The sequence below is a fragment of the Dermacentor variabilis genome, chromosome 1, assembly GCF_050947875.1.
Source record: "Dermacentor variabilis isolate Ectoservices chromosome 1, ASM5094787v1, whole genome shotgun sequence".
NCBI classification, from domain to species: domain Eukaryota; kingdom Metazoa; phylum Arthropoda; class Arachnida; order Ixodida; family Ixodidae; genus Dermacentor; species Dermacentor variabilis.
The window spans coordinates 173,654,917-173,665,658 of NC_134568.1; the positions used below are offsets into that span (position 1 = coordinate 173,654,917).

The window sequence follows — 10,742 nt, forward strand, 5'->3', positions numbered from 1 at the left end:
AAGGTGGAACACTGACAGAGAAGAGCCACAACGCATTGCGAGCAGCAGAGGAGAGAAAACAGAGCTCACCAAGCGGGGCAACCACGACAAAACCTCGCGTGTCTCTGCGCGTGTCATTAGGAGCGAACAAAGCAGCCAGCGGAACAGTGCGCCAGCGGACCAAGCACGGAACAGAGCACGCTGTCCAGTCGCCAGAATGTCGCGAAGGAACCCCGTGCAGTGCCGGCGAGGCGACAGTACGCGACGCGCACTCTGCGAGGCAGCCGACCCTGCGATCCCTTCTCCAAGACGCCGCACTTGGATGCTCGCCGAGACCGCGCGAGTGGAGGCAGCTGAGTGCAAGGTTCTCCGTGGCGTCTCATTGCAAACGTAATTACCACGCGCAGAGCCCCATTGTGCGGTCAGCGAAGCGCAACCACCGCGCAGAGAGTGTCTTCACTGAGCACGCCGCTTGTCCCGTCGCGCCGAGAAGCGTGAGTCCCGAGGATGCTTCGCTAATGAATGAAGCGCGTGCGCTGCGCTCCAAGGGTGAGGCCGCGACACCCACGGATGGGCGGGCGGGCTCGACGTGTCTTGACAGCCGAGTGACCCACTTGAAGGCTGGCGGCGCACTATTAGCGGACGAGACGAGCGCCGACGTGGCGACCACCCGCCGGTTGACACGCGCTCTTCTGGAGGTCGCGTCGCGTTCGCGCTTCTCACGGGGAGTGCAAAGGCCAATGCCACCACCCAGCGGTGTTACAGAGAAAGTGGTCCAAACCCCTTCACGCGCTTCTTGGAATACTCCAGCACCCTGTGCGCCTGTCAGCACGTTTGCTAACGAGGCGGACACATTTGCCCTTTGCCCCAGTGTGTAGATTTATAGCCAACTCGCGGACACTCTTGTGGCTAGCATCCCCACCTTCGCTCTTTGATTATCACTTTTCTGCATATGAAAACCTTTTGAATTTCTGAAATCGCATACCAGTTTTTACGACTATACCTAGCTACAGTGGTAACGTTGTTAGGCGATAGAAAAGTTCAAGCAATCCATTGCTGATACAACATAAATTATGGGAGCGTTGAAAGGATCATCGCAAGTCCGTCTGCCTTCTAGCGATGGGAACACAAATAAATGTGGTTTTCTGGACAACAGGGGCGCAGAAGATAATGGCCCTAAAAAATGCGGCCAAACATATTGAGGAAAACGGCGCCACCGAGATGATAAGCTGACGTTTAAAATGAATGAGAGCTAAACTGGCCTCCTCTAAGGAATCATAAACCTGCGATATTTCGTTCACATACCAAACTGGTGGTTCTTAGAAGTGGTCAATGTCGAGATTACATCGACATGCTTTGGATTCAAGGTTCGCTCGCTTCCCGAGCTCTCTGGCTAGCTTGATTAGGCCGTCGACGACCACAAAACCACCTGTAGTACAAAGTTTGCTGTCCGAGCTGCCCACGTATGCAAACATGTATGACCGGCCTCTTATTTACACACACTCCTCCTTGGTCCTCTCGCAGCTGATTCGCGGTGACAGCGCGAGGAATTTGCGCGCTGGCCCGAGCGCTTGGCCGAACGGATCAGGCGGCCTGAGAGGCGCACGCGGAGTTCAGCGCACCCGACTGACGGGCGAGCCTCCACCGCTGACGGACAAGGTCGGCGGGCCGGGCGCTAAGAGCGGCTGCAGGCCAGCGCCGCGCGCGCACGTTGTCAGCCAAGGGCGCTGCATCACCGCTAACGCCGCATCCTGTGGCTGCCGGCTTGCGCGATCGGGTTCCCCGTTGCCCCCCCCCCCCCCCCCACCGGCCGAAAACGGGCCGACACGTTTTCTGGAACTGCTATCAAGCTAGCGCAAGACAAACAAGAATGCCGCGAAGCAAGACGCCGTGGAAACAAGTCGCGCCGTCCAGTATCCATTTAAAGCAGCAGCTGCCCCGAGGGGGTTCGGCGCTCAGTAGGTCAGCGGCACAGCAGCGCCGAGGAGGAAGGCTCGCCCTCGCGCAGCGGCGAGGAGGACAACGCTCGCTTGGCCGCCGGAGCTTCTCCGCGGCCTTCATTGACGCCGCCGGCACGGACCATGCGGCCACGATGATCCTGCAGAGGAATGTGTTCAGGCTCGAGCTTCTCGCTCGGGTGCCAGCGGCAGCCAAGGCGCCGTCGGACGATGACTGCCTCCACTTGGCCAAGAAGGCGGCCCGCAGCATCGACGAAGGGCCGCTTTTCCTGCTGCTCGTGGACGGCGCCAAGGTGAAATCCAAGAGTGAGCAGGGGGCACAGGTCAGGAATCACGGCACGCTGCTCACTTGCCTGTTCGACCCCGAGGAGCCCCGCGTCGTCACGACCATCTTCCTTCTGGACGACGACGGCAGCGGCGACAGAAAGAAGGAAGTGGCCGTGTGGCGCGCTGCCACCGAAGAAGAGGCACGGGCGCTGTGCAACTTCAAGGACCCTTTGCCCGAAAACGAGTCGCTCAGCAGCTCGCCCAGCGACACCCTGTCGTCCCTAAATTCCCTGTCTTCGACAGGCTCCTCGGACAGCCTCAAGACGAGCTCCAGCCGCCAAGTGCTCGTGGCCGCGAGCCGGAGCGCGTCCCGCGACAGGCGAGCCGATTCCCGGCAGCGAGAGGCGCCCAAGGTGCTGCCGCCGCCTCCCGGCGAACAGGAACGCTCGGGCCGCAAGTCCGACAGCTCGAGAAAGGAGTCTTCGCGAAAACTGCCTCACCTGTGGACTGCAGCGGCAAATTCCCTGAAACGCGCCCCCCAGATCCTCGTCCGCCCGGCCGGAAACCAGACCCTCCAGCCGGGTCCTTCGTCCTGGACGCGATGGTCGCCACCGCGCGTGCCGGTCATGTGCTTCACGCCCTTCGGTCGCCCTCTGGTCAACCAAGATGGCAGGGGATACCACCCTAACATGCCCACTCAGCTGCCACACCACGCCAAGGGAAACTCGAGGAACGCGGCCACTGCGCTGCATTCACCTCAACGCTCGATGCTTCGCTCGGGCTCCTTGAGCAGCCAGGAGTCGGGCGGTTCTGATAACGAAGGCCATCACCAAGCTACCGAATTTGACCACCACTCGAGGCACCGTTCCAAGAAGGTGGTTACGTTCAACTACATGACCAAAGTGCAGTTCATGTAGAGGCCCATGTGCGTGACTGTGCAAAATGTGTGCGAGTTTGTAAAGGCGCCAAATCTGGTGAAGAACTGCGGTTCCATCTTCGGTGGCTCCGGCACACCTCTTCAGTGCACTTGCTTAAGCTGCGGCAGATTGGCATCGCGCCACTGATGCTGTAGCGGTGTGCGGAGACGCGGCCGTGCATCGGCTACCCAGCGGCCAGCGTGTTCGCCCAACACTTCAAGCCCCGCCAGCTGCGTGGACCCGACCGACGGATTCTCCAAATCTTCCACGGACAGTTTGGAAGATTACGGAAGAAGCAGGATTTCTTCGGCCAAGTTACGCAGACTGTCGTGCATTGATACGCGAGCAGATATTCAAGATCGTGGATACTGACATCTAACGGTAGACGTTCATCTGGTTTTTTGCGCTTGGATAGCACGAAACGTAGCTTCGGAAATGACGCACTGGACCGCAGTGGCCTACGCAGGACGGCGCAGTACAGTGCGAAACCTAGTAAGTCTCCCCATCTTTTACAATTGCATCAGACTAGCTTCCGTAGTCAACGCGTGTAAGAAGAATGGCAAAGAAGTTGCTATTGTTCTTGCAGGTGGTGACGAGGTAGAATTATTACTTGCACTGCTGTTTACCGTGCAAACATATGGAAATAATTGGATGAGGTGATAACAGCAACGCCCTACACCCCTTTCAGTCAAGGCACGCTGACAATGCTCAGAAGCGTGTGCGGTTGCGTTTCTGTCATATAGTCCGCAAAGGTCCTGCGTACGCCACGTTAAAGTGCGTATGAAGTGACAGTGCACATTCCATCCATCTTTCATTTCTTTTTTACTTTCAGGGGCACATACGCGCTAAGCTCTTTTACGCCCAATGATGGCAGTGTCATCCCATGACGAAAACCTTGCCGCTTCACTGACAACTTGCCTTAGAGGGGCGGAAATTACAGTGGTTGAAGACATGTGAAATGCGCAGCCCGTTGCTCACCAATTCGTGAGGTGCGGTGCGTTTTCACTTGGCATCATAATTCACTCGTTGCACAGAGCCAATAAGATGGCTTGCACTGGCCCGATTATAATTCCTGTGCAACATTTTGTGACGTGAATTTGTTTATAGGAGTGTTATAGGCGTGGGACCACGCTGCGAAAAAGTAGTCTAGTGCGTATTGCGCCCCGCGTTCCCCAATGTCATCAAGCTTAGAAAATACGCAACAGTATAGGTCACCTCTCTTCCTCCTTGTACATACGTCAGTTCTGCCTCCCAGTTGGCCGCCCCAAGCCACGTTCGATCCTATATGGTGTCAGTATAGGAGCTAGAAAACGTCCAAGTGAGTGCTGATCTATCGAAAATTCAGTGCGCCTTGACGTCGTCTGTAGGCGTCGCAGTGAACGTGACGTGTTACCGAAGCAAAAAAAAAAAATGACTGTGGTCACTCTAAGCATCGCGTCATTTCACCTTGTATAAAAACTGTAGCTAAAGGTATTCAATAAAGTTTATCGCTTCGAGAGACTGACCTCTTTATTTCGGTCCCTGCGCGCATGGACGCACGGACAGAATTGGAGTTTGAATCGAGGCATGCAACGCGCGCCTCATCTTTAGCCAGGTGATGTTGTGCACCCAACGTCATGTGCACACTGTTTTTGACATCGGTGGCAACTGTGCATGGATTAACAGGCGTAAAAAAGCGCGTGTATTAAGCCCAGCACTTGCACGCCCGTGCTGCCTGTGATGACTCTCTTACCTGCCGTGGCAAAGCCACTCGAGCCTCCTTGATTCATGACGCCGAAATGCGTTTCGTTTACCTTTTGGTTTTCCTTCGGACATTGACGAACTTGACGTGCACTTGCGTACCAAGTGTAAATAGCATACCATGTTGTTCGAACACACGTAACCTCTAGTGTGGGCGTGTTCAGGCGGTGCACACAGCTGCTCCCGAGCGCAGCCTACAACCAAACCAACGCTATGGCTAGAACGTTATGCCACAGTCGCCTGTGGTATTCAGCATCTTTCGTGGTAGTTCAGAGTGGCTTTCGCGAAGACGTACACTACTTTGATTGGAATGACCGACAGTGCTGCATGCGACGTCTGTGGCGTGGAAGAGAACATCGAACATTTATTGTGCAATTGTCATCGATTTCAGTCGAAAAGACAAACATTATATATCGCATTGCGACGACTGGACGATCGGCCGTTGTCTGTGCAGGTGCTACTTGAAGACCGTCCCCATCGCTCGTCGGCCCACAAAGCTATTAAGGCACTTTTGTCGTTCTTGAGGGCGACTGGCCTATGTGAACGTCTTTGACTCAAGGCTAAACCCCATGAGCGCGATTTTGTGCGCGACAGCGACGAGCGACGGCTTCGAGCGACGGATCGAGCCGTCGCGTGAACAGATCGCTTGGTCTTGTCGCGCGATCGCTCAGTTCTGCAAATCTAGAATTCGTCGCTCGTCACCCGGAAGTGCTATGACCGACTAGCCTATAGCGCGAAGCCGGAACTGGATGTACATAACTCAAGTGCTTCCGATTGTCGCACGGAACGAGCAAACGATTGAATCTTTATACGTGCAAGGATAAGAACCTACTGTAAGACTTTCAGAAATATTTTATGCTGCTTTTTACACTAAAACACATCAACTTAAGTTAATAAAGCACGCATCACGCTAGTTTCGGCGCCTGTATTGCTGCCCTCATATCGGCAACACTGGGAAGACGTCGCTTGAAGTCATCGCTCACATGAGGCGCGACTTGTAGGCGACGAGCGAACGCGACAGCCATCTCCATCGCGTCGCTTGTCGCTGTCGTGCGCAAGATCGCTTGCATGGAGTTTATACTTCACTCAGGCCCTCCGCGTGCGTGCGCGAGCTCACCGCGGCTTTCCTCCCCCCTCCCCTCCCTCTCTCTTATCTTTCTATTCCCTCTTTACCATCCCCCAGAGTAGCCAACAAGACGCATTTCTGGTTAACATCCCTGCCTTTCCTCTTTATTGCCTCCTCCTCCTTCGTGGTAGTTAACAGCCACAAACTTCACTTTAATAGATTCCCGGCGTTGCGAAGTACGACTCAAGCGTTTTCAGAGACAAGAACGCGCCTATGGTACGCTACAGAAATATTAAAGTGGCAGAGTGTTCGGAAGAAGGTGAAGAAAGAACGTTATGCGTGAATGCTTATAACAAGAGCTAACCTGCGCACAAATAATGACGAGATGGTTTAAGCAAGGCAAGGAGCTAGACTTGACAGTATCGGACAAAGATGTAACCGCAGTGTTAATCACACGTTTGTAGGCAGTTGCAGCGATGTCGTGACACAACACGGCATATTCGCATGCTACTTTAACATGGCCGTGCGTCTCATAGCCTTCTACCGCGAACGCGTCGAGAACGCAACGCAGCTATCGCTATACCAGAACACTGGTGGCCAGACGGCAGACTAGGTCTGAACTGCCGATAGCTGCATGTATTACAAGTGTGTCCAGTTCAGAGTGCCTAAAAGTGCGCATGAAAGCGACACGGCGTACGTGCCTGGCAATCTTGGGCTTTCGCAGCCGATATCTACTGTTTTCCTCCTGAGGAGTAACTCACACAAAATACAGTCCTCTGCGTGAAGTTTTTCTTGATTTCCTTACTGAATGTGCGCAGCGCTTTCTGTCTTGCTTGTGGCGTAGCCACTTGCTCCTCGGCAAGCTGTGATGCAAAGACGCCAGTGAGACATCAATTTCACAAGCATGGCAAGGAACCTATATATATGCGTGCATAGTAGCAGCAATTAAATCTGGTATGAAGTAACCAAGCTGTCTTCCTTTGCGACGCTGTTTTACAGACGAGTGTGACGTTTTGCTAAGTGCTTTATTAAACCGCGATCCCGAGGTGTCACTCGCGGTAAACACTCATATAGTCCTGCCCATCCGTAGTCTCCGCTCATTGTTGCAATCAGAAACAGCAGGATGCACGTTGCTAACATGAGGGCTAAGCAAAATTACAGTAAAAATATTATTGTCGTTATAACTTACTGCCTCCCATCGTCATCACGTGACTGTACATGCACGCAGTAGATTCCCCTGCGCCATTGTCGATTTGGAAGTAATATCTTCTCTTTTCTGTCAAACACAGTGAGCAAATCTGCGATTCTTTTTTCTTTCCTTTTCCCCCCTTTTTTTTTCATAGAAGCGTAGAACGTGAGTGTATATTGCGAGCCTCACCTCGGAGCTTACAATTCGCTTGCATGCACATTTCGAATAATGCAGCCATGTTGAAGTTAGAAAGCCACGAGAGGTTAGGAAGCCGCCCACTGCTGCCGCGAATGCGAAAGCAGCTTTGCGCTTGCGGAATATGATACAATTACCTAGTGCATTTCCAACGTTATGTACAGCGTTCAGGTCAACGTTTGAGCGGACGCCGATCCATAAGTGGACTGCTGAGTAACACGCTGTACAGTCTCCGCGAAGGAAGGCGCCAAACATCGAGGCACTCTGCAGGCACTTCCACTTGCATCGCATTTTCGCGGTATCGCCTGATGACGTCATTATTACGGCCGGCAGCTTGTCTTATAGCGGCATTCTCTTATCGTATACGACGAATATCAAAACATCGCAGAAGGAAGAAAAGGAGGCTCAACGCTGCCTGGAGCAAAGAGCGTTTATCCCCCTTTTTATCGTTCCATATCTGGAAAGACGATCGGCTGACCGGTCATTTTGTCTACGTGCAGGAGATAGCTGGGTGCGTGCACAATACAACGAGGACAAGGAAGTTTAATGGTATATGCCAGCGGGCGCTCTAAAGATAAAAGAAGGAAAGAAAAAAATCACTCTAAACGAGACAGAGCAAACAACATTTAGAGGAAAAGGGCTGTAGTTTCCGTCCCGTTCGCACGCACGCAACAAAAGAAGACAAACTTAGAACGATTTTCCACGGCCAGAATTGATCGCAATGTTAAAATAAAGAGAACAAACGCTAACGCGCTAATAATAATAATAATATTTGGGGTTTTACGTGCCAAAACCACTTTCTGATTATGAGGCACGCCGTAGTGGAGGACTCCGGAAATTTTGACCACCTGGGGTTCTTTAACGTGCACCTAAATCTAAGCACACGGGTGTTTTCGCATTTCGCCCCCATCGAAATGCGGCCGCCGTGGCCGGGATTCGATCCCGCGACCTCGTGCTCAGCAGCCTAACACCATAGCCACTGAGCAACCACGGCGGGTACTAACGCGCTATGCATGTGAAATAGATATATACGGCTAATGTTATAAAATTTGAGCACAACCGTTGTTGAAGTGATCTTGCACATAAATTATTCTCTACACAACCCCACTAAATCCCTTTTATTGACACGTAGCTTATCAAAACATTATAGCACAAATGATTGATAAAAAAGCTTCTTCAGCTGGAATTCTGCAAACAGAATATCGCGACGCCCTAAAAAAGTAACTTGCAATGTGAACATTCCAAGTTTTGATAAATATACAAAACTAAACACTTGAACACAGGCGTCACATGGTAACCGGCAGTGAAAAGTCATATGCTTATTGTCGTTGGAAGCCATGCGCACACGTGACAATTTCATGCGTCGAATTAGCTGACAGGCATGAACAATTTGCAATGACTGCACTCACCAGCAAGTGCAGAACTCCAGGACGCATGATTGTTTCTGGAGCCACACCGTACTCGTACGTCCATTCCTTGTCCATATAGGCACTACATTTGCAGTAATGATCACGCGACCGCACCAGCCTTCCAACAAGCCGTCGTTCTCTGTCTCCACAAAAACTTCGAGGCGCGATGACCCACCTGACTAAGGAAAACAATTTCATACTTCTCAGTCAGCTGCTATTAATCCTAAAACAGTGGGCTGCAATGTCACCTCTGCTTTTTGTGCCATAACATTACAGTCGGTCTGAGCTCGATAGGGTTACGCACCTATCGTAGCTGGAAATTGTGATCTCGGCTGAGATAAACAAATAGAAAAATCTCTATTAATTTTTACTTGCCATGATGCTTCGTGATTTCTTTAAGGAGTAGGAACATGCATGTCATGATGAAAAGCGCATTCTATGAGAAAATGTAGCAAGGACATGGGGTTTAACCAAGCAAAGGTATGATTGTCTAACGTGTACCTTAGAAAACGGTAGACAACTCACCGTATAGCCACGTCAGCGCACTGCCGTGATTCCGCCTGAAATGCATTCCCCAAGGTTAGCGCTTAAAACATGCCGAGACCGCCGGTGCATATTAACTTATACGCTGCAAAATTTTATTAAAGTTCGTGTGTCAACGCACTTTCGTCATAGCACCGTGGTTTATTCAAGTTCGCCCGCCTGTCTCTTCTCGTTAACCGCCTCCGATTTCCTTTCTGTTTATACATATACTTAGTGAACAAAAAAACTGTCCTTGTCGAAGGCATCAAAGCCGCTCAGGAATGAATGACATGTCACCGGGCCCTGTTACATTCTCCAGTAGCACATACTGGACCTCCGAAGCTCAGAAAAGTCATGAGAACTGTATACTTCCCGATCTCCGGAAACCTTGGAGATCGGGAAATCTCAAAGGATTTCAATATGCGGTTCAACGACAGGTCATGTCAGAACGCGCAGTGGCGTTGAAACTTTAGCCAAGGGCTCGTGCGGGCTCGCACTCGGCGTCCGGATTGAGGGTTGGCCTCTCTTCACCTCTGCACTCATTGTTTATCTGCAGTGGTTCCCTCATCACATGTAGGCCCGGTCTGGGATTTGGGGTCCATGAATGCTCTGTGTCGTCAAGATCAAAATTGAGACACATGCTTAGAAAACTACTTGCACCCGACTGCAGGAATTTTGGGAGCATGGCAGTCGCGAATGTTTCACTTTCGTGGTTTCGTACTTAAGAGTTCGCGGGTGCTCTGTTGACTTCGCACGGTGACGTACAGAGGGTGTTTCAGCGAACACTTTCAAAAGATTTTAAAATTGCTTGTGGCAGCTGGTGTACTCACAGAGGTGGACATTACTTGCACGATAAATTGAATTGCATAAGCGAATAACTAATAAAAGATTCACTAACTAATATTTTAGCTAATTACCTTATGCACATATTGCAGTTGACAAATTCTAGCGGATGAGGCAACAAGGCTTATCCAATTGAAAATAGTTGTGTGAATGACAGCATTACGAGATATGCGCCGTCAGTCTTGCCGCAAGTATGCACTGTGGTTCCACTTACTTTCTTAACAAAGCGTCGTTTTATGCATTGAAGCACAACAGTAACTGGAACGACTACGCATTTCTCGGTAAAGTTCTGAAATTAATATTTCGAAACTGGTGTCATGCTAAGAATTCGTGCCTAGTGGATCCACCTTGCGAACTCCCGGCTAGAATTTGTGAATTATCATACGTCCAATAATATAATTAGTTAAAAACTTGATTAGAGACTTTTTGTTAATTAGTCGATTGTTCATTTAATTTTTTTGTGGAAGTAAATGTGCGCCTCTTCGAGTTGACCAGCTCATGGACTATAATTCTGCTGTCTGCCACAGGCAATTTTTTTTTTTTAATTTCGAATGTGTTCGCTGAAACACCCGGTGTACCCTTCAATTCTATGGTGCACGGATGCGATGAATGCAGCAAAATTTCGATGTTTCTTTTTTTTTTTTTTCGCAGACTTCA

General features: G+C 50.9%; 1 protein-coding gene across 1 annotated transcript; it reads left to right on the plus strand.

Moving 5' to 3' along the window:
• Positions 1 to 2,057: 2,057 nt before the first annotated feature.
• Positions 2,058 to 4,619, plus strand: LOC142588131 (uncharacterized). Its single transcript, XM_075699616.1, has one exon. It carries the CDS (start codon positions 2,072 to 2,074, stop codon positions 3,119 to 3,121), a length of 1,050 nt encoding a protein of 349 aa, XP_075555731.1. The 5' UTR covers positions 2,058 to 2,071; the 3' UTR covers positions 3,122 to 4,619.
• The last annotated feature ends 6,123 nt before the right edge of the window (positions 4,620 to 10,742 follow it).